General features: G+C 42.5%; 5 protein-coding genes across 9 annotated transcripts; 4 read left to right on the top strand and 1 right to left on the bottom strand.

Moving 5' to 3' along the window:
* The first annotated feature begins 623 nt into the window (after positions 1-623).
* On the top strand, positions 624-5,555 carry LOC4340260 (serine/threonine-protein kinase PBL34). 3 transcript variants are annotated; one of them, XM_015788003.3, is made up of 7 exons: positions 624-980; positions 2,251-2,552; positions 2,626-2,761; positions 3,679-3,812; positions 3,924-4,047; positions 4,630-4,980; positions 5,250-5,555. In XM_015788003.3, exons 1-7 carry the CDS (start codon positions 812-814, stop codon positions 5,264-5,266), a joined length of 1,233 nt encoding a protein of 410 aa, XP_015643489.1. In that variant the 5' UTR covers positions 624-811; the 3' UTR covers positions 5,267-5,555. The 3 variants fall into 3 exon arrangements, with proteins under 3 accessions (XP_015643489.1, XP_015643488.1, XP_015643490.1); XM_015788002.3 differs by having other exon boundaries at positions 2,248-2,552; XM_015788004.3 differs by having other exon boundaries at positions 2,204-2,552.
* Positions 5,556-9,234: 3,679 nt separating this feature from the next.
* LOC4340259 (36.4 kDa proline-rich protein) lies at positions 9,235-10,227 on the top strand. The gene has a single exon (XM_015788005.3). It carries the CDS (start codon positions 9,268-9,270, stop codon positions 10,006-10,008), a length of 741 nt encoding a protein of 246 aa, XP_015643491.1. The 5' UTR covers positions 9,235-9,267; the 3' UTR covers positions 10,009-10,227.
* Positions 10,228-11,440: 1,213 nt separating this feature from the next.
* On the top strand, positions 11,441-16,347 carry LOC4340258 (ribonucleoside-diphosphate reductase large subunit). Its single transcript, XM_015785565.3, has 17 exons — positions 11,441-11,784; positions 11,878-11,939; positions 12,038-12,125; positions 12,280-12,543; positions 12,623-12,863; positions 12,947-13,023; positions 13,469-13,639; positions 13,721-13,813; positions 13,938-14,087; positions 14,168-14,254; positions 14,344-14,508; positions 14,600-14,719; positions 14,857-15,059; positions 15,136-15,285; positions 15,376-15,523; positions 15,675-15,767; positions 15,842-16,347. Exons 1-17 carry the CDS (start codon positions 11,557-11,559, stop codon positions 15,944-15,946), a joined length of 2,445 nt encoding a protein of 814 aa, XP_015641051.1. The 5' UTR covers positions 11,441-11,556; the 3' UTR covers positions 15,947-16,347.
* Positions 16,348-17,733: 1,386 nt separating this feature from the next.
* On the top strand, positions 17,734-21,006 carry LOC4340257 (syntaxin-132). Its single transcript, XM_015785914.2, has 13 exons — positions 17,734-17,939; positions 18,613-18,729; positions 18,811-18,867; positions 19,103-19,151; positions 19,257-19,345; positions 19,467-19,540; positions 19,633-19,675; positions 19,869-19,929; positions 20,033-20,058; positions 20,138-20,215; positions 20,314-20,394; positions 20,466-20,531; positions 20,640-21,006. The coding sequence occupies exons 1-13, from the start codon at positions 17,922-17,924 to the stop codon at positions 20,796-20,798; spliced, it is 918 nt and encodes a 305-aa protein (XP_015641400.1). The 5' UTR covers positions 17,734-17,921; the 3' UTR covers positions 20,799-21,006.
* A 1,961-nt stretch (positions 21,007-22,967) lies between these two features.
* On the bottom strand, positions 22,968-25,942 carry LOC4340256 (DNA-directed RNA polymerase I subunit rpa43). Of its 3 annotated transcripts, none has more exons than XM_015786320.3 (6): positions 25,564-25,942; positions 25,187-25,338; positions 24,800-24,909; positions 24,081-24,166; positions 23,465-23,575; positions 22,968-23,359 (listed from the first exon to the last, which is right to left on the bottom strand). In XM_015786320.3, the coding sequence occupies exons 1-6, from the start codon at positions 25,671-25,673 to the stop codon at positions 23,239-23,241; spliced, it is 690 nt and encodes a 229-aa protein (XP_015641806.1). In that variant the 5' UTR covers positions 25,674-25,942; the 3' UTR covers positions 22,968-23,238. The 3 variants fall into 3 exon arrangements, with proteins under 3 accessions (XP_015641806.1, XP_015641807.1, XP_066168031.1); XM_015786321.3 differs by having other exon boundaries at positions 24,800-24,906; XM_066311934.1 differs by lacking the exons at positions 22,968-23,359; positions 23,465-23,575 and having other exon boundaries at positions 23,671-24,166.
* Between the last annotated feature and the right edge of the window lie 355 nt (positions 25,943-26,297).

Below are 26,297 nucleotides of genomic sequence, written 5' to 3'. Positions count from 1 at the left end.
ACGGTTATCACACGCTTATCGTGGTTATCACATACGGTAACCTTATCCGTTTTTGAAATCACAATATATCTCATAATAATCACACGGTTTTCACGGTAACCCTGTGATTCGCGGAGAAGCGAATAATAATCCGGCGATCCACCGGGAGAAAAAGCAGCTCAGCCTCAGCACCGCACATATTCTCTTCTCCCATCCCGCAGCCGCAGCTGCAGCCGCAACGGTTGCCCGTTGGTTGGTTGGTTGGCTCGCCTCCACTCCAATCCGCGCAGGCAGCGACAACTCGCTGGGGGTGACGGCGACCACTCCTCCACACCTGCGCGCGCGCAGAAAAGCTACTACTACTACTACCGCCTTTCCACCACCACCGACGCCGTCATCATGACGGCGGCGACGACGACGATCCACACCGGCAGCCGCACTGGTGGTGGCCGCGGTGGTGGTGACGCCCCACTGCCACTCACTGATCCACCCGGCCGCGCGCGAGCTAAGCTAAGCTAGTAGCTAGCTGCCTAGCTCGGCTCCACTCGCTTTCTGATCTTGCTTCGCCTACTTGTCTACTCCCACGCACGCACGCACGCACCAGCGCTGTCCCTCCTAATTCTCTTCTCCTCCCTTTCGCTTTCGCTTTTTTGGGCGCACTTATCTATTGGGGTTTGGACGGCGACGGGGCAAAGAAGAAGAAGCCCAAGAACCGGTCATCTCGAGCTCTCGATGGATTCAGCGCCGGTAGGACTCGAGGCTAGTTAGCTAGCAGCAGCAAGAAGCGGTTCTTTGTTTGTTTTTAGCTCCGATTTTGGGCCTGCAAGAAGAGATGCCTTCCCGGCGGAGGGAGGAGCGCGGGTGCGGGTGCTGGGCGGCGGTGGCGCGGGGGCTACGTGGGGCATGCTTCCGGCCGGCGGGGGTGGCGGCGGCGGCGTCGGGGGCCGACGAGAAGGGCGCGGCGGGGGGCTCCGCCAAGGGGAGCCACGTCCACGACGCAGGTTGGCTTCTTCTTTGCTCTCCCTTTTTTTTTCCTTCTTCTTGATTTTTGTTTGTAGCTGGTTGGTGAGTTTGGGATCTTCTTTTGTTTTTGTTTGGTTCTGTGGGGGGTGATTTTGCTTGTTTGTTCTCTAGTGGTTGGATATTTTTGCTTGGCTATTGTTGCGGCGATGTGATTGATGTTCATCGAAAGGGGAAACTTTTCTGTTTCTGGGAAATTCTGGTCGTGTTCACTGGGGACTGATCTGTTGTGTATTTGATCGGATGATTAGTGCTTAGTACTGTCAGTGATGTAATATACGTGGGAATTTTGGATGTTATAATGAGAAATTGGAACTTGGGATACAGATTCAGAGTAAACGGAAATTGGATACTGTTTTGCTGTTTTATCTGAGATGGAACGGATCATGCCTATAGTAGTGCTGTAAGGGCTATTCATGGTGGTACAGGCATACAGCAATGATTTCTTACAGGCTTGAGTGTCATAATCTTAAAAAGCTTGTGCTAGGGAACATTGCATCTATATGAGCTTGATCAGAATTATCTTAGCACCGTGTGTTCTTCAGATTTCAATGAGAGTGTTCGCATGTTGTTAGCTGTTGCCATGTTCGTAACAAAAAGACATGTTTTATGTTGTTATGTGTTCTTCGGATTAGCATGTTTCAATAACAATAAGAGGATGAATGGGTTTTGCTCATCTTTCTATCATACCGTGCTAAGCAACTCTTTATGGTATACATTTAAACTGTCTGTCAAATGGGATTTTTCTTATCCTTGTGATAGCTGAAGAAGGGTTGTTGTAAATATGACAGAAGCATGAAACAAATCGTTTATCCTTTTATTCAGGAGCAAAATACATCCTGCTGTGTTTCTTTCTAATGTCATGCTGATCATTTTTGCTGACCTTGAGAGACGGGAAATGATTAAGCTGAATAGTAGTACTTTCAAAATAATAACCTGGATAACATAAGAAACACACACTGATGGTATTTCAAGTCAACTTGGTAGGTTTTCTTCCTGTATTAAAAATTGGTTAGGAGTATGCCCATCATATAATAAATCTTGGATCAATGTCTATCAACTTACTTAACCAAGAGCTAATAACTATTGCCCTTACAATATTCTATCTTGGCTTATTCTTTCAAGCTTAATTTGGCTCTCAAAGGACAGTTTGGGTATATAGCCATGATATCTACTAAGTACTTTCTGTTGTTGAATTTTTCAGTTTTTGGGTGAGGTGCTCAAGCATTTTGTTTTTCTCTATAACAGCAGAGACCAGATATCTAAATGCTAGCAATCGAGAGCTTGGTGATCATTTTCAGACAAACCTTGATGATGAAAATGGTGTAAATGCATCAACTGAAAAGAAACTTCTTCGGTTTACTTTCCAAGAGTTGAAATCTGCCACTGTTAACTTTAGGCCAGATAGTATTCTTGGAGAAGGTGGGTTTGGGTATGTATTCAAAGGATGGATTGATCCAAACAGCACATCTCCTGCAAAACCCGGTACTGGTCTTACAGTTGCTGTCAAAAGTTTGAAGCAGGATGCACTTCAAGGTCACAGAGAATGGGTGGTAAGTATGTGCTTGTCCTGTACATGTGTTTGTGTAGGTAGAGTTATAACTTACAAACATACCGTATTTGCAGGCGGAAGTTGACTTTCTGGGACAGCTGCATCACAAACACCTTGTTAAGCTGATTGGATACTGTATCGAGGATGACCAAAGGTTGCTTGTATATGAATTCATGGCCCGGGGAAGTCTTGAAAACCATCTTTTCAGAAGTAAGCAATCTTTACAACCATCTTTTCAGAAGTAAACAATCAAATACATGCATTAGTATTTCTTTTTAATTCAAATAAGATTGGCATCACATTTTTAATTCATGCAAAATATATACTATATGAATACTTTCATATGCCAATGTGTTAGTACATCCTTTTGTCCTAAAATAAAATGAATCATGTAATTGAAACATTTAGATATTGTCATGTCTTGAGAAATATTTCTTGATGTAGTGAAGTAATTAAACTGCTTTATAGAAACTAGTAACTTCTCCCAAAAGGAGCAACAATGGTTGAAAGTGACCCTTTGTTTATTTACTCTTTTTTCTTCCAAGGTGATAATGCATGCAGGGCTGTTTTAGAATAAGTAGTACAATACTCTTTTAGAAAAGCTGTTGTTGACTTGCCTTATTGAACACCAAGACTTGACCTCAACAATATCATTTCTAGGTGTTGTCCATTGAATTGTTAACAGTTCATTGAAAACTAGGACCTGTTTATCCTTACACGCCCTCTTTGTTTAGGCTTATACGCCAGCTTATGAGCCTAAAAGTCTAAACCTAAACAGATAAGCAGCTTGTCTGTTTGGTTTTTTAAGGACATAAGCCACTCTTACACTATTAAGCCACAAGCTAGGTTGCAGTAGCTTTTTTGGCTTATGTGAAGTGGAGGTATGACTTCACCATTAAACTTAAGGCTTCAAAGCCACCAGCTTATAAAACATATAAGCCAAAAAATTGGCTAGGCCTAAGCCTAAACAAAGAGGGCCTAACGATGATCTATATGGTGTTCCCTGATCTATTAGGTCATCCTTGTCTAACAATTGTACTTTGTTCTGTAAGTTTCTTGATTGGTAATGCCTTCAAATTGTTTCCCAATCTAAAGTTCCTGTTATCTTACTTTGTTTAATCTTGAAGGGGCTCTTCCCCTACCTTGGCCCTGTAGAATGAAGATCGCTCTCGGTGCTGCTAAAGGGCTAGCCTTTCTCCATGGAGGTCCCAAACCAGTAATTTACAGGGATTTTAAGACATCAAATATTCTTCTTGATGCGGTACTATTTCTTATCAATTCATTCACATCATGCTCATAAATATGTTGCACATTTTCACAAGATTATTTCTTGCATGCTATTCTAACAGCAGTGGAAATTCTGCTTATACAGGAGTACAATGCAAAACTTTCAGATTTTGGGTTAGCGAAAGCTGGTCCTCAAGGCGATAAAACTCATGTCTCTACACGGGTTGTCGGTACCTATGGTTATGCTGCACCCGAGTATGTAATGACAGGTATTTTACGGAAACTTTTGGTTTTTTGTCGTCTACTTGAATCAAATTTTCTTTAATACGAATCTACCAGTTAGTATTTTATTATGTTTCTGTGAGTTTCTATGGTGTGATATCTACATCTTTGCTTCTAATTTCATCACACTGATATTCCTACTAGATTGAATATTAAGATGCCTCGGGATTCCATCTGATGACGTATAAACTGCAGTATCTAGACATGATCACCAAGTAACAGCTGATGATTTTTACTTAAGTAACAAATGGCTTGTTTGTTTAGACAATGATACAGACAACATTCATCTTGGAGCACTCTTCCGTAGCATGATTTGATTATCCGAATTCATTGGAATAACCTGAAAACGTGGATAGCAGGAACCAGTTTGGTATTACATGTTCTACTCTGCCTTTCTGGTTCAATATTACTGCTGTATGCATCCCACAAGTTTACTTCCTACGAGATCTTTTCTGGCTTCATAAAAACTTAAAATAATAAAAACAAAGTAATGTCAAACATCAGATTATACTTCTCCCTCTGAGAAACAAGCATACATGTTCAAGATCTCATTAAAGTACACTTTTCAGGACACTTGACATCCAAGAGCGATGTATATAGCTTCGGAGTAGTGTTACTCGAGATGTTAACCGGTAGACGATCAATGGACAAGAAGCGGCCTACTGGGGAGCAGAACCTAGTGGCATGGGCGAGGCCGTATCTAAGTGATCGGCGAAGGCTCTACCAGCTCGTAGATCCTCGCTTGGGGCTGAACTATTCAGTAAGAGGGGTGCAGAAGGTTGCTCAGATCTGCTACCACTGCCTCAGCCGTGACACCAAGTCTCGTCCGACAATGGATGAAGTTGTCAAGCACCTGACGCCGTTGCAGGACCTAAATGACATGGCGTCTGCATCATATAGACCTCGATCATCTCAGCGTGGTGAGTTATCATCTGAACAAAGAAAGAATTAATTCATCATCACTGAAGTGACCTCAATTTGTTTGAACTGCAAGAATGAACTGTTTTCTCTGCTCTCTTTGCTTTGCAGTTGTTTTTGCTTTTGTAAACTTCTTCTGTAGATCTTTTGCATATTCGCGAAAAAAGAATGAACTGTCTTTACTCACAGCTAGAACGTGATGAATGATTAAAAATGTGAAACTTTTGGATTAGCAAATGAAGCTAACTGTAATTTTTTTTCCTCATCGCAGGAAAGGCACGTCGGTGATGGCCGGATCCACTGCTAAAAAGCAGCGAAATTTGATGATTTTTAAGGTCATTTCCGGGTGCTTTGTTTTGGTTTTAATTGTATAGTGAAACTAGGCTTGATAATCCTCAAATCCCTGGAGATGTGACGCCCCCTGATGTCTAATCTCGCTTATTAGATGATCAGCCGAACACTGTGTTTGGTGGCTGGTTGCACAAGCGAAAAACGGCATGTACGTGTGGTTGGCTGCAACGTGTAATAACAACTTATTTTTCTGACAAGGGCTGATCATCCGGTTGATGCTTTCCAACTGTGAATACCGAATACTACTTTCGAGATGCATGGTAATATAGTGGAAAGGGGTGTGTGGTTTAACCCTCGGTCCCTCACGTCTCATATTTAATCCCCAACACACTTATAATTTCTTCTTTAAAAATAAATGTTTGGGATGGCTCTCCCTCCAATCTCGTTTTTTTTTCCCGAATACTACTTTCCCTCTCTTCCTCACTTTGTAGCTCTGTATATTTTTATTTTATTCTGTATTTTAGATCTTTATTTACTCGCTCAGCAGGTTACTAAATGATGTGTTGATACAAAAGAAATTTATATAAGATTTTGTGAAATGTTTTTAGTAGCTAATTTATTTATTTTATACTCTTAAATAGCTGTCATAAGAACCAGATTACTCATCCGTCTATAATTTCAGCTATTTGAAATGGGGCATATATCCACGTAATTCCATTACTTAAAAAGTGTAGCATTGTAATTGTTGAGTTGTGATCTAAATTCATTTGCACATATATAAAGGCCAACTTCTGCTGGAGCAAAGCAGAGGTCCGTCGCCAGAGGCTTGGGCCAGAGGCCTGAGGACGCCTGGGGTGTAGGGGCCCCGCGTTACGGATCGTTATCCTTTTAAGTTTCACCTTCATATATACTTCTTGTAAGCCGCCGTTTGACGTTGTAACCTCGCCCCGATATAGTGAATATATTTTTCTGTCTGGTGCCCATGGTTCTTTCTCTCCTGTTTTGAGAGGGTTTTCCACGTTAAATCTCGTGCCTTATATGATTGATCTATTGTTTTTTTATCATTTGTATGTCTATCATTTTCTAACAGGCCTCTCACTCTCTGTTTCTCATAGAAATAAGATCGCGGTTTGTCAAATTACACAGGTTTTTGGTTCCAAGCCTGAGAATCACCGTAGCTTATGCAAATTTCGAATAGAGGAATGTCAACTGAACTAAATTACATAAAGAAATCATTTAAATTTCTTGCGCACCAAAGGAACACCGACAATATAGCAAACTGTAAGGTGTTGTTTGATTGGTATACTCACGTTACCAAAGCTTGCCATATTTTATTTAAGGAAAAAGTACGAATTACCCCCCCCCCCGAACTATCGTGGTCGTCCGAATTACCCCCTGAACCATAAAACCGGACATTCTTTACCCCCAACTATGCAAACCGGACGAATTACCCCCCTCGATCCAATCCGCGGTGGTTTTGGTCTACGTGGCGTACACGTGGAATCCCAGTCAGCGTTTTTTAAATTAAACAATGGTGTGACCCGCCTGTCATACTCTTTCACTTTCCCCTCTCCCTCTCTTCATCTCTTCTCTCTCTCCCACTCTTCGTCTGTCTCTCTCAAGGATCGGCGGCGGCGGGAGACACTGAGGGGTGGGCGGGCGGACGGCGGTGCACGGGGGCGGGCGGCGGCGCGCGTCGCGGCGATGGCCGAGCGGAGGCGGCTGCAAGCACGGCGCACAGGGCGGGCGGCGGACGGTGGCGTCGCGGCAACGGCTGAGCGGAGGCGACTGTGGCGGCGGCTGCCGGCGCTACTGGGTGAGTGGCGGCGGGCACGGCTGGGCGAGCGGAGGTGGCAGCAGCGACGGGCTCGATTGGGCGCCAACGTCGCCTCGCGTCGCACCATGCCCGTGGTGCCCGTGGTGCGCGTGGAGCTGAAGCTGCTCCCAGTGGTGCGTGGGGGCGACGGCGCCCGCCGCCCGCAGTGGATTTCCGGCCGCCAGCCGCCGGACGCGGCCCAACTCTCCACCACGCCCGCCGTGCCTAGCACTGGCCACCAACTCGCGGGCCACATCTGAGACAGAGAGAGATTGAGAGGAAGAGGGAAAGAGAGAGAGATTGAGAGGAAAGTGGGGAAGAGAGAGAGGTGGGACAGTATGACAGGCAGGTCCCACCATTTTTTTTAATTAAAAAACGCTGACTGGGATGCCACGCGTACGCCACATAGACCAAAACCATCGTGGATTGGGTCGAGGGGGTAATTCGTCCGGTTTACATAGTTGGGGGGTGAATAATGTTCGGTTTTATGGTTCAGGGGGGTAATTCGGACGACTGCGATAGTTCGGGGGGGGGTAATTCGTACTTTTTCCTTTATTTAACTAACATGCCTAACATGTGGCTCATAAAATTAAAGCCACACTTCAGCTGTATGAAAGCAAGTTTGCTACACTTTTACTCCATCTATCCCATAATATAAGGGATTTTGATATTTTGCTTATACTATTTGACCACTCATCTTATTCAAAAAATTTGTGCAAATATAAAAAATGAAAAGTTGTGTTTAAAGTACTTTGTATAATAAATTAAGTAAAAAACTAAATAATAATTCTAAAATTTTTTGACGAATGGTCAAACAGTGCAAGCAAAATATTAAAATCCCTTATATTAGAAGACATAGGGAGTATATACCAATAACACATGGGACCCACATCATGGTGAAGGAATCTTACCTTAGAGGTTGTTTGGTTTGCTCCTAAAATTTGCCAAACGTTGACACACCTCATGTTAGACAAGTTTGACCAAGTTAATTTATTGTTTGGTTCATAGCCACACTTGTGGCAAGATTCCTTCTTATCTATTATAACCCCACGTGCCATTAACTCAATAAGGTGTGGCGCAATCCTATTTCGCTAGTTAAGGTGTGATTTACTTATTGTAAGCCACAACTTAGATAAGTGTGACATAAAAATACGGTGAATGGTGGCAAACTTAGTATAACATCCAAACAGTCAAATCTGGCTAACTTGAGTTGTAGCAATAGTCAGGCAATAAGTGGTAGTGAAACAAACAATCCCTAGGGTGTGTTCTGACCAAAGGGTTCTCAACCCCTCTCAATCGTATTCCGCGCGCACGCTTTTTAAACTGCTAAACGATATGTTTTTTATAAAAAGTTTCTATACAAAAGTTGCTTAAAAAATTATATTGATCTATTTTTTTAAAAAAAAATTAGCTAATACTTAATTAATCGTGCTATGGACTGTTCTGTTTTCGTGCTAGGGTGATATGTTCCCATCCATCAGCAGCGAACACACCCTATGTCCCTATCTGTGGATTGCCAGTGCGAATCTCGACGTACGTGGTGGCAAATGCAGCCGCAGTGCTAGGTGGAGCCCCAAGCGGGCGTCCAGGTCGCCGGAAAACTCCATGGCGCGCTCTGGCGGTGTCAGGTCACGGGCGCCATGGCGCGTCCCATGGCGACAACCACCTCAGTCTCCCCCCCTCCCCGCAGCGGCGTCTCGACCTCATCGTCTGTGCCTGTGCGCGCCGTGCTGCCGAGTGCTAGCGCGCTAGAAGCGTCGGCGCGCGTACGTCCGCGCGCGCGCGCGGTGCTCGCCCGTGAGCGCCCCCGCGCCGTGGCCGCTAGCGCGCGCGCCCCGGGCCAGGTGGCCGCCTCGCCGGCTCGCCGCGAACACCTGGCGCCCATCCACGCATGCATCCATGCCATGCCATGCACGAGATGACGAGACGAGACTGAGTTGATTAATTGATTAACATACAAGCTGCTTGGTTAGTGCAGTGCTTTGTGAACTTGTGATTGGATCAGGTGTTGACCATGGGAGATTAGTAGCACTAGCTAGTGGCACTGACAGTAGTTCGTGTTCAGTGTACGTGTTCAGTGTTCAGTGATCAGCGGAGGCGTGGGCGTCCATGGCCGCTCTATAAAAGGCGCGCCAACCCATCTCACGCCACCGTGCAACGTCGAGCCGCGCCACCAGCATCTATGGCTGCGGCGCTCGCCACCGTCGTGTCTTTCCTGCTCGTCGTCCTCGTCTCCGTCGCCCACGGCTGGAACAAAGACTGCCCGCCTCCCGGTAGCGGCAGCAGCGGCGGCGGCCACCACGGCAAGCCGCCCGGTAGCGGCAGCGGCGGCGGCGGTCACCACGGCAAGCCGCCCGAGCACCACCACCACCACAAACCTCCCCCGTCTCCCCGGTGCCCGTCGTGCCACCCGCCCTACACGCCGCCGACGCCACGGCCGCCGCCAACTCCGCCGTACGTTCCATCTCCACCACCATACGTGCCACCCTACATCCCGCCGCCGACGCCGCCATACGTTCCACCCTACATCCCGCCGCCGACGCCGCCGTACGTCCCGCCGCCGACGCCGCCGTCTCCTCCGCCATACGTGCCGCCGCCGACGCCGCCGTCGCCGCCGCCGTACGTGCCGCCGCCGAGCCCGCCGGCGACGAAGACGTGCCCGATCGACGCGCTGAAGCTGAACGCGTGCGTGGACGTGCTGGGGGGGCTGATCCACCTGGTGATCGGGCAGAAGGCGAGGGCGAAGTGCTGCCCGCTGGTGCAGGGCGTGGCGGACCTGGACGCCGCGCTCTGCCTCTGCACCACCATCCGCGCGCGCCTCCTCAACATCAACATCTACCTCCCCGTCGCGCTCGAGCTGCTCATCACCTGCGGCAAGCACCCGCCTCCCGGCTTCAAGTGCCCCCCGCTCTACGGCGCCTGAACTGAACAAACGAAGCAGCAGCTAGCAAAGCTTCGTCGTCGTCGTCAATGGCGGAGGCTACTATACTACACCCTCGCTAGCTAGCTATACTGTGCTACCTTTACTCTCTCGATCGTACTCGTGTCTGCGATTTGTGTTGTATTAATGTACTACCTCCGGTTTTAATCCAAGTGTAGTTTAATTAATTAATCCACGAGAAAAGATCCGACTTATGATCAAGTCTCTGTGCGAATTGAGGAATCTCTCGGTGAATTATACTGGAAGCATATCAATCTGAACTAGTTTTCGATTTTTTTGTGTGAATAATCGTCCAAATTACATCGGTTTTCCGTAGGTAACCAAATGGTAATGACAAAGCTGCTCATCAGTACTTCAGCTTTGCAGTTAAGAATGAGAAGGCCCAACAGGCAACAGCCCATTAGATGCTAGCTAGTGCAGTACTTAGATGGTGTTTAGATCCAGGGAATTAACTTTAGTCCCTGTCTTTAGACACTAATTTAGAGTATTAAATATAGACTACTTACAAAACTAATTACATAAATAAAAGCTAATTCACGATACAAATTTTTTAAGCCTAATTAATCTATAATTAGAGAATGTTTACTGTAGCATCACATAGGCTAATCATGGATTAATTAGGCTCATTAGATTCGTCTCGCAAATTAGTCCAAGATTATGGATGAGTTTTATTAATAGTCTACGTTTAATATTTATAGTTAATTTTCAAACATCCGATGTGATAGGGACTTAAAAGTTTAAAAGTTTTAGTCCCATCTAAACAGGGCCTTAGCACGGCCCATCACATATTGCATCGGTGACGTAGTGAGTGACGCACGCTGTTGCAGTGCTCTGCGCCTCTGCATCTCCTTCTCCTGCACACTTCCCTCTCGAATTCGAAAAACTCGTATAATTCCCCTCCACAGCTCAACGGTCGGGATCCCATCTCATCGTGCCCGCATGGCGCCATCTTCTCCGAGAAGAAACCGGCATCGGACGGCTACGCCCACAATCATACGGTCCCCGAAAGTCCACGCCGCCGTCTCAATTTCAGCGGCCGCCCCGCAAAAAATTCACAAAAAAAAAAAACCCGCAACAGCTTGCACTGCACGCTGCCCCCTCGCCATGTTCCCCGCGTTTCCTACCCCAAACTCACTGACGCGTGGGGGACAACCGGTAGGGCCCACATGTCTGTCGGGGTGGGCGGTGGTGGTGCCCACTAGCCTGGTTACCTGGAGATATTGCCCCCCACCCCACGACGCCAAAATCCGCGCGGGAAACAGCTCCGCGCCCGCGCGCCAAACTTGCTCCAAATCGAAGTATTATTTTCTCTCGCGATTTCTCCGATTTTTTTTTCTAGCGATAAATTAATTAATGCTCCTCTCGCCGCGCCGGGAAAGCATTTAAATCTCCCCCTCCTCCGCGCGGTTCTCCCAACCCAAACCCTACCACGATTCCTCCCCACTCCCAATCCAATCGCCGCGGCGGAGGCGGCGGGCGCGCGTGCACACCAGGTGTTCGACGGAAGGCCTCGCCGGGTGGGGGGCGAAGATGTACGTGGTGAAGCGGGACGGGCGGCAGGAGACGGTGCACTTCGACAAGATCACGGCGCGGCTGAAGAAGCTCAGCTACGGCCTCAGCCAGGAGCACTGCGACCCGGTGCTCGTCGCGCAGAAGGTATGCGCGGGTGTGTACAAGGGCGTCACCACCAGCCAGCTCGACGAGCTCGCTGCCGAGACTGCCGCCGCCATGACCGCGTCCCACCCCGACTACGCCTCGGTAACAGCCACTGAACTTCACCGTTGTTGGTTTTTTTGTTCCCCATTCGGTAGTACCTTGTCTCCTCCTGACATGTGGATTGCTGTTGTGAAGCTCGCGGCGAGGATTGCGGTTTCCAACCTGCACAAGAACACCAAGAAGTCCTTCTCGGAGACGTAAGCGATTGATTGCTTTTGTTTCAGTTGAATCATGCGAAGGGTGTTGGGATTTATGGATTAGGATGTGAATTGGGATTTGGTCGTTATGGATGCAGGATTAAGGACATGTATGGACATTTCAACGAGAGATCTGGGCTGAATGCTCCTTTGGTTGCCCACGATGTATATGAAGTCATCATGAAGGTGAGATATCAAATTAAACTTTAGGGACTTGCACTGATAGCTGTTCTTGTTCTGATTTGTAAAATTTACTGTTCCATTCAATTTATTGGTCATTAGGATTATTGATGTATGTTATGCTTCTTACGGTTTCTGATGTTCTGATCCTTATTTTCAGAATGCTTCTCGCTTGGACAGCGAGATAATTTATGATAGGGACTTCGATTATGATTATTTTGGTTTCAAGACTCTGGAGAGGTCTTACCTCCTGAAACTTGGCGGGAAGGTTGTTGAAAGGCCGCAACACATGTTAATGAGAGTTTCAGTAGGTATACACAAGGATGACATTGAGTCTGCTATCAAGACCTACCATCTGATGTCTCAGCGCTGGTTTACTCATGCTTCACCGACCCTTTTCAATGCTGGCACTCCAAGGCCCCAAGTACTGCACATTTGACCAGAAAAATCCTAGTCTTGGACTCTGAAATTGCTTGCTTACTCTTTTATTCTCTGCAATGCAGTTAAGCAGCTGTTTCCTTATCTGCATGAAAGATGACAGCATTGAGGGAATCTATGATACTTTGAAGGAATGTGCTGTCATAAGCAAATCTGCTGGAGGAATTGGTGTATCAGTTCACAATATTCGAGCTACTGGGAGCTATATCCGTGGAACAAATGGAACCTCCAATGGGATTGTTCCTATGCTACGTGTTTTCAATGATACTGCCCGTTATGTTGATCAAGGTGGAGGCAAGAGAAAGGGTAGGTTCTATGGTCAATTTTATTTGTGAAAATTACTCTAATACCATAATCTCCAGGAATTCTCATACCCTCCTAAAAATCAGGTGCATTTGCTGTGTACTTGGAGCCTTGGCATGCGGATATTTTTGAGTTCCTTGATCTGAGAAAGAATCATGGGAAGGTAAATTCTCAACCAGATCCTCTTATTAATTCCTTTGCATAGAAAACTGTAACCATTTAAATCTTCTGGATTTGTTGCGACAATGAGCTGATTTCAATGTATCCTTGCATCTACATTTTCTGAACTTGAAATGGATTGCTTACATGTAATAGATGTTATGATGCAGAGCTGAATGTTCAAGTCTTTGGTGCAAATTAGTTATACCATTAGAAAAAACTGGTGGATAGAAGAATAGCAGGCTCTAGTGTATTTCTTCCTATAATGTTCAGAAGCTTTTCACTATCCAGCATACTGTGATCACTGGACAATTTGATATGCTTTGAACAATTTGATATGCTTTGCTTGTGCTGTTTATGTTTCTAATATATGCCATTTCTCCTAACTTAAAGGCTTTAGCCTGAAGAAAGATCTGAAATGCATGTTTTTATGAATGACAATTTAATAGGAGGAGCATCGTGCAAGGGATCTTTTCTATGCACTCTGGGTTCCTGATCTATTCATGCAAAGAGTCCAAAATAACCAAGAATGGTCATTGTTTTGTCCCAATGAAGCTCCAGGGTTAGCTGATTGCTGGGGTGATGAGTTTGAGAAACTGTACACAAAATATGAGAGAGAGGTAAGTTGGAAACGAAATTTAATTGTACTACAGTTTATTGAAGTTGGAAAAGATTACAATAACATAGCTTTGTACTTTCAGGGCAAGGCAAAGAAAATTGTCCCAGCTCAGACCCTCTGGTTTGACATTTTAAAGGCACAGATAGAAACTGGTACACCATATATGCTTTACAAGGTAAATTTGGTAGCAAAATTAGTAGCAAGGAGTACTTGATTTTGGACCCAAGATTCCTCCAAATATGCTGCTGGCTATAGTCAGGTTCCAAGTATTCATTCCGAATGCTCTTGTTGTCCCACAGGATACATGCAATAGGAAAAGTAACCAGCAGAATTTGGGCACAATTAAATCTTCAAACTTATGCACTGAGATAATTGAGTACACAAGCCCTACTGAAACTGCTGTCTGCAATCTGGCATCTATTGCTTTACCACGTTTTGTAAGGGAAAAGGTATATCTTGTTAGTGCTTTGGCTGATTTCAACCCTAAATGTTGTATGTTTACATGTCTGATCATAAGATTCTGTTGCAGGGTGTCCCCATAGAGTCCCATCCATCTAAACTTGTCGGGAGCAGTGATTCTAAAAATAGATATTTTGACTTTGACAAGCTTGCTGAGGTCTGCTGTCTGATCGAATCTGTTTATTCTAAAAATAGATACTCTTGCCTATGTCAGTGAATGTTCTGACACGCTGTTGATTTTACCAGGTTACTTCAACTGTCACATACAATCTCAACAAAATAATTGATATTAATTATTACCCTGTTGAAACCGCAAAAAGATCAAATATGCGGCACAGGCCAATTGGCATTGGTGTTCAAGGGTTGGCAGATACTTTCATATTACTTGGCATGCCATTTGATTCACCAGAGGTAACTTTTCCTAGTTCAGTAATATAGTAGTACTAGTTAGTAGTCCTTCCTACACTTAACTGATGTAAAAAATGTGATCCCCTCTTTTCAGGCTCAGCAATTGAATAAGGATATCTTCGAAACTATTTACTTTCATTCTCTGAAAGCTTCCGCTGAGCTTGCTGGTAAAGAAGGTCCCTATGAAACATATGAAGGGAGCCCTGTCAGCAAGGTTTTTTGCTTTTACTAATGTCACTTTTTTTAGTAGCTGAATTTACCAATTTATTTATTGGTGTAGTTTGACTAAATTGTTGGTTGGATATCAACAAGTAATATTCTTTCTAAGGCTGTTTTCTATCCACTTTTCAGGGCATTCTCCAACCTGATATGTGGAATGTAGTTCCATCTGACAGATGGAACTGGCCATCTCTACGGAGTACTATTTCTAAAGTTGGATTAAGAAACTCTCTTCTTGTTGCTCCAATGCCTACTGCTTCCACTAGTCAGATTCTTGGCAACAATGAATGCTTTGAACCTTATACATCTAACATATACAGCCGGCGGGTTCTAAGGTTTGTAACTACACTGTTCTTAGTGCTCGTGCTCACTACAGGTGCTTATGATTGATTTTGTTTAATTCTTTTCCAGTGGGGAGTTTGTTGTGGTTAACAAGCATCTTCTCCATGATTTGACTGAAATGGGTGTTTGGACTCCAGCTCTGAAAAATAAGATAATTTATGAAGATGGTTCTGTTCAAAAGATGACAGTGATCCCAGATGATCTAAAAGCAATTTACAAGTATGTTGTTCATTGTCCTAAACTCCTAATGCTATGTTCTACCAGATGCAGATATTCATTTATCTAAACGTTTAACCTCAATTGTTCCAGAACGGTTTGGGAGATAAAGCAGAAAACGCTTGTTGACATGGCTGTTGATCGTGGATGCTACATTGATCAGAGCCAGAGTCTTAATGTTCACATGGAACAACCAAACTTTGGGAAGCTGACTTCTCTGCATTTCCATGCTTGGTCCAAGGTATTATTAAGGCTATGTGAAAGCATATTCCTGAACTCTATGCAGCCCATATTTATTCTGTATTTGTCATGCCATGAAAAAGAACTGCTGTCTTTAGATTGTGTTTTTGCAAGGTCTACAAGTAAACATGGTTTCATCTTGGTTGATTTAGGGCCTGAAAACTGGGATGTATTATCTACGAACACGAGCAGCTGCTGACGCAATCAAGTTCACAGTTGATACTGCCCTTTTGAAGGCCAATGGAGTATGTCTTCTGGCCCTCCCCATAATTGTTTTACATTCCTGAATAGCCAACTCACCATTAAAAATATTGTTCAGGAAAACGGCACCAAGGCTGCAGAGGAAGAGGACGTGGAAGCTAAAATGGCTCAAATGGTTTGTTCCTTGAACAACCGGGAGGAGTGCTTGGCGTGTGGAAGTTAGATGCTTCACTACACAGTTAAAATCTATTTTTAACCAAGACGACACCATTATACAACTGGCTGATCATTTGGTCTCAATAACTGAAAAGGGAGCCCTTCGTGTAGTTTGTATGAGCTGATTTCCATACTGGGGGGTAGTGGGGCTCCCCTGTCTGCTGAATTTCATCTTTGGCTTGTACTGTAACATCAAAATTCTTGGGTTACTGCAAATGTACATATGTGTTACTGTTAACGTTATTGACGTGTGGTGTTGCCATGTTGGCAATGGTACTTTGGGTTTGGGAGTCTCATGGTTTTGTATTTGCTTTTGCGTTATCATTTTTTGATGTGGTACGAGTGGCACATCTTTGGCTGTGTGATATTTTCAATTTGTTACTGTAATGGAATTTATCAGGAGCTGTACATCAGTGTGTGCAACATGATTACTTTTTCCGAAACAGACCGTAAGTTCAATATGATGGTATTAATATTAGCAAGAGACTAACTAGCATTTTCCCCATGGAAGTCCAGAAAAATGGCTAGGTCGACTGCTTGATTGATAGGCACATGGATATTGACTGGTGTACTATAACAATTTAATGTAGAATTAATCATTTGAAATAATTTTTTATTTCATGATAGGAAATCACTAATTCTTAATTCCCTCAATCTCCAGTAAAATTAAGCATTTCAACTGTAACGGATGCAGACAGTAGCTTAAGAAAAAGAAAAGCAAGGGCTGGAAGCTTCAAGGATTAGTATGAATGAAGACCAATAACAGATTCAAAGCTTTGACAGATTATTTCATGGACTAATTCTTGCCTAACCTAGTCAATAACTTGACCCTTGTACACACGCACAGTACTAAGGTACTACTAGTACAAAGTACTTCGTGCGATTTAGATCGTATCTAAGAAAGAGAAAAATATTACTACTCCCATTGATCTGGCATTCAATTTTTTTAATGAAAATAGTGCTCCATTCATTTCATATTATAAATCGTTTTGAATTTTTCTCTAGTGAAATTTCTTTAAGTTTAATCAAATATTAAAAAATTAGTAATATCTGCAACATAAAATTAGTTTTATCGAATGTAACATTAAATATATTTTTATAAAATATTTATTTTGTGTTTGAAATATTGCTATATTTTCTTTATAAATTTGGTCAACAGGGAAAAAGTCAAAACGACTTATAATAAAAAAATGAGGGAGTACTTATTAGTCTCATATTCTAAAACAATTTTAAAGATGACATTCCCTTTCTATCGTTCATTAATACACATTTACAACTCTTATGGGCTCATCTCAACAAATCACAGTTAATACGGCTGCTTTGGAAAAACAATAGGATGTATTTAACAATGTGATTTGCCATATCTCTTTAATTTGTGTGAGATTTGTTACAATGATAAATAATATGAAACAGAGAGAGTAGCAAAGTACCATGACTATGTGTTTTTCCCCCACTCATTATCCATTTAAGCTGCTTCTAATTGGGGGTGGTTATGGTAACATTCTTCGAAGTTAACAGTTCCATCAAACACTTTAATCCTTTATTTATGTCAGGTGAAAGATCAAAACTGTCCCAGACAGAAACGATCCATCTCTTTCAACATGCAAAAAAGACAACTTTAAAAATGGAAAAACAAATGACAAAACAAACAAGAACACCATCCATTGGCCGAAGCAAACGGTGTTTGGTGTTGTGTGTGGACACATCGGATGGCAAGTCTTCCTACACGACCGCCAAATCCCTCCTCCTTCCTTTGAAGTTAATAAACCCTCTCGAGACTCCATAGCCTCTCTTGATTTTTCGTTTCCTTTCCCAGCGACGAAACTTCCTATCAAAACCGCGGTTTTATACCGGTTCTAGCCGCCAAGAACCCCAACCCCCGCCACCCGGCGAACGCGCCCTGCGAGAAAATTTGGTGTTTTGGGGCCTTTTTGAGGTGGGAATTCTGAGAATTCTGAGGGTTCTTGCCTGTTGCTCCGAGGATGAGGAACCTTCTCACGGTATGATTGATCGCCTTGTTGCCTGTTATGAGTTTTATAGTTGTGTTGATTGGTTGTTCTTGTGGTGATTTTGGGGGTGAAAATTTTGAGTTCTCGGTTCTGATGGTGGTTTTTTTTTTTTATTATTTTGCCGGTTTCTGATTATTGAGGATCGTTTTGTTTGCTGAAGCCTTTTGAATATTTTAATTTTGGTGAACTTCATGTTATATGGACTCCTGGTTTATGTTTGGATCGATCTTGATCGACTTCGTGACAGGATCGGATTTGGTGTTCTTACTGATATCTGTGGAAATTATTGAGTTGTTAAGAAATATCTTTTTAAGACTTTTGTCAAGACATGATTATCATAAATATCTTGATGACCTTTTGTTTTTTTTTAAAAAAAAATCTTGACAGGATTACGCGGTGAATTTTGTTCCTGATTTTGTATTAGATATTTGTTTGAAACGAAAAGGCAGGAGGATTGCCTTTTATATGTTAATTAATAGAGCAGAGCAGAATTTGTATTAGATATGCTATTATATTTTGCAAGACTATATATTTGGAATGACCACAGTACCTTCTTGACCCAAGTTTTGATTGCAAGCCTGATATAATACTTTTTTTTATCTCTTTCAAATTTTGAGAAAAATGTGAAACTAACAGCATATTTTGTGGTTCTTCAATTTTACAGGATTCGTTTGAGCTCAGCAAAGTGGACCAAGCCCCTGCAAATGTTGATATCGAGCTAGGGTTGCAGGGTGGCATGTCCAGTTCTGCGCAGCCTGGCTTTGAAGGCTTCTTTGAACAGGTGCGTTCAAGTTTCGGAATATCAACATAGCTACTCAGAACTTTCTTAAGTGATTGAAATGGTTCCATTCACAATATTCAGGTCAGGGAGATCGAGAAGCTACATGAAACATTGACAAAGTTACTGAAGGACCTTCAGGTGAGCTGCAATATCAAATTGGACCTGTTGCTGAATTTAAATTGCAGATATTGAACATGCATCAAATCTCAGTAGCACCTACAGAATATAGTAATATACAAGTGTGACGATGTGATACGTGTATTCCAGATGCTGTTAAATTAATAGTGATTAATTTCCCTGAATTTGTTTGAATGATTTTTTTATTCAACAATGTTACTCTTCATCTCTCTAAAAGTCTGCGAATTTCATGTAGAACTCAAATGAGGAGTCAAAAATTGTTACCAAGGCATCAGCCATGAAAGGTACAATACGGGATTTTGGTTCTTTCCTGCAAATTGGATAGCTTATGGATACTTGCGTTGCTTCAATTTTGCATCACTAATTTGATTCCTCTTTTCAAACTGTAGAGATTAAAAAGCGCATGGAGAAGGATGTCAATGAGGTGACAAAAACTGCACGTCTGGCAAAATCAAAAGTAGAGAAGTTGAATAAAGACGTGAGTAAATTTTCTCTCAATATTTTTTTCCCAATGGTACATCATTAAGTACCTACTACTTTATCTTTATTACTTCCTACAGATTTGATATATGCCACTTTGATTTTCTTTTCTGTTACAGAATGCTGCAAACAGAGAAAAACCAGGCTTCGGTAAGGGTTCGGGAGTGGACAGATCCCGGACTACAACCACTGTGTATGCATCCTACATTCATTCTCTTGCTTCTTTCTTGTCCTTTTTGTTATGTTTTTCACATCACTGACTTCCAGTTGATAATCTTATTGCAGCTCATTGACAAAGAGGTTGAGAGAACGGATATCTGAGTTTCAGGTACCGCCTTTTCACTAAGAATTTCATCAATTATTGCACACAATCTACCTGATAGAAATTATTTAGCACACATGGTTGTTAATTCACCAACTCATGTACTCTGAAATAAGCACTAAGCATCAGGATTGTACCTATATTGTTCAGTTTGTAAAATGGGCGTGGTTGTTATCCTTACTGTGAACTATTTTTGCAGACATTAAGAGAGGCAATCCAGAAGGAATACCGGGATGTAGTGGAGCGGCGCGTTTTCACTGGTCAGTTATGTTAAATTCTCAACATGGTATCAGGATTTCTATTTGAATTGCACTGATAGCCTTACTCTTGTAATCATCCATTGTGTAAAATTATCCAAAACAGTCACTGGCGAGCGTGCTGACGAAGAGGTAAGAAGTATATTAACTTCAAATCATCTGTTAACAAATCTGCATATGGTGTGTTGCTTACACCTGGCCAAATTTTCAGACAATTGACAAGCTGATAGAAACTGGGGACAGTGAGCAAATTTTTCAGAGAGCTATTCAGGAACAAGGCCGTGGAAGGGTACCGATTCTTTTGGCCCCTCTTATGATAATTCTAACATAGAAAGCTTAATGCCGAAAAAAAAAACATGGTTTAACCTGAATTTATGGCTTTTGCAGGTGCTTGACACTCTCCAAGAAATTCAGGAACGGCATGATGCAGTGAAAGAGATAGAGCAGAAGCTTCTTGAGCTGCAACAGGTAATGAATAAGCAATCTTCCAGAAAATCGAAGCTCCAAATACTGTGCTTACCTTGCAATTGTGAATGCAGATTTTCCTCGACATGTCCGTGTTGGTTGAGGCTCAAGGCGAGATCCTGGACAATATAGAGTCACAGGTAAAATTTTACATGCCATTTCAGAGGATCTTTGCTACTCCTTTGTGAGCCACATTTTTGTTCTGACTTCTGAATCCCTGAACCTATGACCTATCTATCTCTCTTCAGGTTTCAGGTGCAGCTGAACATATTCAGACTGGAACAAACCTCCTCCAGAAAGCAAGATTTCTGCAGAAGAACACACGGAAATGGACCTGCATAGGGATTGTCATCCTCCTCATAATCATCCTCATCGTCGTCCTCTCCTTAAAGCCGTGGTCTAAGTAGAAAAACCTGCATCTCAGAAGCATCATGTTCATGTCGATTTTGGCTGGCAATGTTTATCTTTTGTGCAGTTCTACTTCTAGTTGTGTATATGCCACGGTGTGGTAGTGCGTCATGTACATTCTCTGAAATTTTGGGTGCGAACTTATTCAGTTCTCTGTACTTCAAATAATGAACATGCAGCTTGATCATACATAATTTTGCTCATAAACTTTCTATATAAGTATAGTTTTTGTATATATAAAAATTTGTTTTGAACATCATTAAATGTTTGTTGGTCATCATAAAATAAACAAACAAATTGCCAGAATTCAAAAGAAAGAACAAGTTGTGCCTAGCCTTACTAGCCTCAAGGACGATAATGGGATGACATGTGGAAAAGAGAGAGAAGGGAATGGAACGCCGCGGGAAACTGACAAAAGAAATCAGACGTGCATACGTGGTTGACGAAAACAAAATTTTCGACCGGTTCAATAGTCTTTTTTAAGGTGTGTTTGCTGCTAAGCTGCTAGATTGTTTGAACCTTGAAGCACCTGTTGATAAATTGTTAAAAGGGAAGTCTGAAGGCTTTAAGTTCTTTACAGCTTTTCTTTTTTCGGATTCTTCAAACAGATTTGCTCCATGAGAATATATTTTCTTGATCCGATCGATGTGTTGTTAAAAACCACTTGTTTTAAATTATTTGTTAAGTTTATTTATTACAATATTTAATTTATCCCTACAATTAAGTAAATAATCGGTAGCCACAATCCACTCAATAATTTATTTAAAACTGAGCCTTAAAAGAGAATGCTTAGTAAAACAAAAGAGAATGTTTTTTTCTCTTCTCTATCTCTACTAACTAAAAGAGGAGTGATCCTCTTTCACCTCCATGTAAAAACCTATTTTCCCCCATAAACCATCCACCCTCAAAATTGATTTTCTCTATAACTTAAAAGAGTTGTTCTTCATCATCTTCATGTAATAACCTATTCCCTCCAATAAAAACCGTTTCACCCTGAAAAACTGATTTCTCAAAAAAAAAAGATAGCCACCTTAAAAAACCGAACAGCCCACCCAAATCCTCTCACCAAAGAACAAAAAGAAAAGATATGCATAGGCCTATAACTAATCTACTACCTTAAAAGCAAAGTCTTTCTCCTTCCATCCCATCTTTTCACCGAGCGCAGCGTGTGCGCATGCAAAAAGTAACCATTGGATGTAATATTTTATCCTCAATTATCTTTATAGCCCATCCCTAATTATATGGGCCTGACCCGTTACAAAGTACATACATATTACTATACAGACTATACTATTAATAGATGGAGTCATCCTCCCTTCCTTCCAATATACCCTAATTATATGGGCCTGACCCGTTACAAAGTACACACATATTACTATACAGTCTATACTACTAATAGATGGAGTCATCCTCCCTTCCTTCCAATATGCCCTACTTCCATATAAAAACCGCCTATTTCTATCTCTGTCCCACTTCCACCTAAAAAACCTTCTCTCCCATAAAAACCGTTCAACCTAAAATACCGATCAGTGTAAAAAACAAGGGTGTCCCTAATGCGCGATCAGTCGTGCGGTCGCGCAGGCGCGCGACCACCAGATCCACTACTACTACTCAGTACCTCTCCGCGCGCGACACGTGTCCAGTCGCGCGGGGAAGAGAGCGCGCGACTAGCCGCCCATTAGCTTTTTCGTAAAAACCAAACAGCCCAATCGATCCAAATCCTTCCACCAAACTTAATAAAAAAAAACCTGTTACAATTCATGGGCCTATAATTAATTACACGAAAAGAGAAAATGTTAGCGTGCATCTTTTGATGAAATCGGACTGGGCAGCATCTTTTGTTGAAATCGGACTGGGCGGTTGTTTCGGCTTCCTTTCCGTAAATCCCACAACCTATATAAGCTATAGCTGATCCTAGATCCTGCGCCACTACACCACCCAAACACTTCGATGGACGCCCTCAAATTGTGATTGCAGATTTTCCTTGACATGTCAGTGTTGGTTGAGGCTCAAGAAGAGATGAACATGCAGCTTGCTTATGCATAATTTTGCTTATACTGTACCACATTCATAATATTCATAGTTCATAGTGCTAAGGAGCTTACTGAACCACAACACCTCAGGCCTCAGTAACACCAGAACATAGAATTTGTCACTTGACTCGTGTGTTTCTGGGATAAGATCAACATCCATTAGAACAGGTAAATGTTACACATCAAATCCTTGATTTGTTTTACATCATCATGGCAGTCGATGGTACAACAGAAAATTAGGGTGACATCTGATAATACACTGTAAAACAGTCAGGAAGCAGCTTCCTAATCAGGCTATTTCAACTGGAGCAGCGTATCTCTGCAGTGGCTATTCACAGGAAGCAGACGCAGCTCCCAGCTATCAACTATAATTTCTACTCAAACAATCTGCTCCATAAAATCGGTATCATCTTTCCTCAAAACTCCTCTTTCGGGACTTGGACTTGTGTTTTCTTCCAGAACTCTTCACACTGTGATCTTGTTCGTGCTGCTCAGTTTTAATTTTGTTATCCCTTGACCTTTTCCCGCTGGAAAATTTGAGCATCACATGTAAAAAACAAAAGCTAGAAAGCATGAGTCGATTGAAATACCAGCACAAAAAGTAGCAGAGATACTATGTTGCATATCCAGACCTGTTGATTTCCAATGCATATTCATCATCGTGTACTGACAACCAAAGCATGGATCCAGTGTGAGGTGGGATTAAAGAACCAGTTACGTGACAATTCATTTCTGCATCCACCCTGTGATTGAACATCAAAAGAAGAGAACATGATCAATCTGTCACTCGGAATATGGAGCCTGACATTAGCTGGTTCCAATCATCCCATAGTCCCTAATTTAACCATTCAGTTGTACCGGGGAATAAATTGCTGGTCATTTCTTGTACATAACACAGGAAGCTAAAAGAAGCTTTTGCTATATAGATTAGCTGTGCTATGTAAATGCATGTGTGTATTTCAGAAAACCATTCACATTGTTTTATTATTAGACTTAAGAGCCATTGTATCAAAATGACTTTTTTCAGGGCTCCTGTCATAATAAGCACACCAGGGGAAAAACAATTCTAACATGCTAGAACAATGCATGTTCGTGAACAACGTACAGCAAGTACTGCATACAACTAACAAATTACAAATATAGTAACATACAAGTGCCATAACTTTTGAATAAAGGTGTTTCACAGTGGAAAGCAAACAATGAATGAAAATTTTGAAACTGTCAAGGGGACTAAAGATCAGCCCATACCTTTTCACAGAAAATCGTATCATGCTTCCCTTTTTAATCACGTGCTGTTTGTCCGACCGGCTTACAAATTTTCCTCCATACTTTTTCTGTGTAAAAAATATAGAATTATCAATATCATTTTAAGATAAATTGTTTTTACGAAATTAATATTATTTACAGAATAGATAAGTTTGTGAGCCACATATTGTGTTCACTATTCAGTGACCACACAAAATGGAAGTATTTGGCATTTCTTTCACAGTATAATATGAGATTCCATAAGATTCTTTCCAGTGGATCAGAAGTTAACCAAATTGTCACAAAACGTACAATTTGTGAAGCATTGAATGGACTGCCCCACAATCAATTCTTTCCACAATAAATTTAGTCATTTAGTAAGCACTGATCCTAATATTTCCAAAAAAAAAAACACTTGAAAGCGGTGCAACAGCAGTGATATGCTTCCAACTACTAACAATGATCAAACAGTATTTGAACTTAGTTATTACAGTTCCTGCCAAGCTATGTTCCCCCTTTCACATGGCAGTTGTTTTGTTGAATACAATTTGTGAAGCATTGAAGCACACATAAAAAATGGATGCTACCAATAAAACCGATTAGTACACTAGAGACACAAAGAGTTTCATCTATAAATTTGAAAGTCACAATGAAAAGAACAGAGAGTACTTTCAAACCATCATTAATCATTATGAAGAGAAAAGCTGATCACTTGATCTTACTCTTTTGAACTTGAACTTCTCATGAATATCATCCAACATGATGGCGGCTGAAAATACCCCTAATACAATGGCATGTATTGATTCCTTTCCAAGCATTTCAACCTTCCCTTCTAATAGGAAACAATAAGGAAAAAAAAATTCAGAATCACATGTTCCATAATTTACCAGATTGGTTGTTCCATTGAAAAAAGATATAACAAATGGAGCCATCTACTTGCAAAACAACACCACACTTGATACAACACAATATGAAAAATGTTCTGCTCAAGTGCCGCAAATTTGTGTAGCCACCATAACATGCAGGCATCAGCTGATACAAAAAATGCACTTAAGCAGGACAGTGTAAATACTCTACAAGTTAAGGGCTTCTGTAATAACACAACCTACCCAGCATCATGTCTGGTTTCGGAGAGTAAAGCAGCAGATTTGCGTGCACGGGCACGCCAAAGTATGGTACCAAACCATTCAGGATTTTGCCTTGTTCACTCTCTACAGTTGCTTCATGAGCCAATAGTACGCCATCGAAGCGATCTTCATACCTGCATATATGAAAATCAATCACCCCGCGGGGAAAAAGCGAATCTCGTGGAAGCTTGGAAGCATCAAGAACCATCATGCCATGAGAAATCGCAGTCCCTATGACTCCCATTTCACCTTCCTTTCTTCTTTTTGTACCGTAATTTAATTTATAAATGTCTTTAGAAAACTAGCATGGCATGGAGCCAAGAACGAGGATGAGGAGGGGGGCAGTAGAGAGGACGCACGAGAAGAGGAGCGAGCTCAGCTGGCGGGCGACGGCGCGGCGGACGTCGGCGGCGTTGGAGGGGTGCACGTACACGGTCAGCTTGGCCTCTGCCTCCCGGAGCGCATCCATCGCGGCGGCGGCGAGGCAGGAAGCTAGTAGAACCCTAAGCAGCCAGCTTCTAGTGGTTGTTCGATGCAGCCGCGGCAGCAGCAGTAACCATAAGCCCCTAGGCAGGCGGCGGCCGCCGCGGCGAGGCAAGGAAGCTAAAACCCTAAGTCCGGCGAGCTCGAGTGTTTGGTGGCGCGGCGGCGGCGGCGGCGGCGGCGAGGGGAGGGGAGGACGGCGACTCTGCGAGAAGGAGCTGAGCAACGGTTTGGATCGCTTCCTCGGCGCTGATCGAACGGCCACGGTCACAGTGGGTAGTGTATATGATCAGAAAATGTTTTGGATTTTGTTGATCATGGCAGAAAGTGTCGGTGATTATCAATGAGAAACTAATGGGCAAAAATTTTAATATCAAATCTATATAATGGCGTCCCATATGACGGGTTGGTTGATTGGAGTATCATCTTGGCACCAAATGGTTTCATGTGTTGTGAGTTGGTTGATTATTTACTTGTTACTAGTTTAATTGGCTTGGAGAAATTAGTGATGTAATTACTTAACAGATTCTATCTTGATTATTTGGTATGATTATACGCAGATCCCATTAAGTTTTTCTTCTAGTACCATATAAGCAAGTTAACATGTCAC

The sequence above is a fragment of the Oryza sativa genome, chromosome 6, assembly GCF_034140825.1.
Source record: "Oryza sativa Japonica Group chromosome 6, ASM3414082v1".
In the NCBI taxonomy this organism is placed as follows: domain Eukaryota; kingdom Viridiplantae; phylum Streptophyta; class Magnoliopsida; order Poales; family Poaceae; genus Oryza; species Oryza sativa.
This window is presented reverse-complemented; position numbering and strand designations above follow the sequence as displayed.

Coding starts and splice junctions, on each gene's coding strand:
- LOC4340260 (XM_015788002.3), top strand. CDS start 812: ATGCCTTCCCGGCGGAGGGAGGAGCGCGGGTGCGGGTGCTGGGCGGCG. Junction 2,762..3,678: donor TGAAAACCATCTTTTCAGAA/GTAAGCAATCTT, acceptor TTAATCTTGAAG/GGGCTCTTCCCCTACCTTGG. Junction 4,048..4,629: donor ACCCGAGTATGTAATGACAG/GTATTTTACGGA, acceptor TACACTTTTCAG/GACACTTGACATCCAAGAGC.
- LOC4340259 (XM_015788005.3), top strand. CDS start 9,268: ATGGCTGCGGCGCTCGCCACCGTCGTGTCTTTCCTGCTCGTCGTCCTC.
- LOC4340258 (XM_015785565.3), top strand. CDS start 11,557: ATGTACGTGGTGAAGCGGGACGGGCGGCAGGAGACGGTGCACTTCGAC. Junction 14,509..14,599: donor TGCCATTTGATTCACCAGAG/GTAACTTTTCCT, acceptor CCCTCTTTTCAG/GCTCAGCAATTGAATAAGGA. Junction 15,524..15,674: donor ATTTCCATGCTTGGTCCAAG/GTATTATTAAGG, acceptor TGGTTGATTTAG/GGCCTGAAAACTGGGATGTA.
- LOC4340257 (XM_015785914.2), top strand. Junction 19,346..19,466: donor TAGAGAAGTTGAATAAAGAC/GTGAGTAAATTT, acceptor TTTCTGTTACAG/AATGCTGCAAACAGAGAAAA. Junction 20,395..20,465: donor AGCTTCTTGAGCTGCAACAG/GTAATGAATAAG, acceptor TTGTGAATGCAG/ATTTTCCTCGACATGTCCGT.
- LOC4340256 (XM_066311934.1), bottom strand. CDS start 25,673: ATGGATGCGCTCCGGGAGGCAGAGGCCAAGCTGACCGTGTACGTGCAC. Junction 24,910..25,186: donor GAAACCAGACATGATGCTGG/GTAGGTTGTGTT, acceptor GTTTCCTATTAG/AAGGGAAGGTTGAAATGCTT. Junction 24,167..24,799: donor AGAAGTTCAAGTTCAAAAGA/GTAAGATCAAGT, acceptor TTTTTTACACAG/AAAAAGTATGGAGGAAAATT.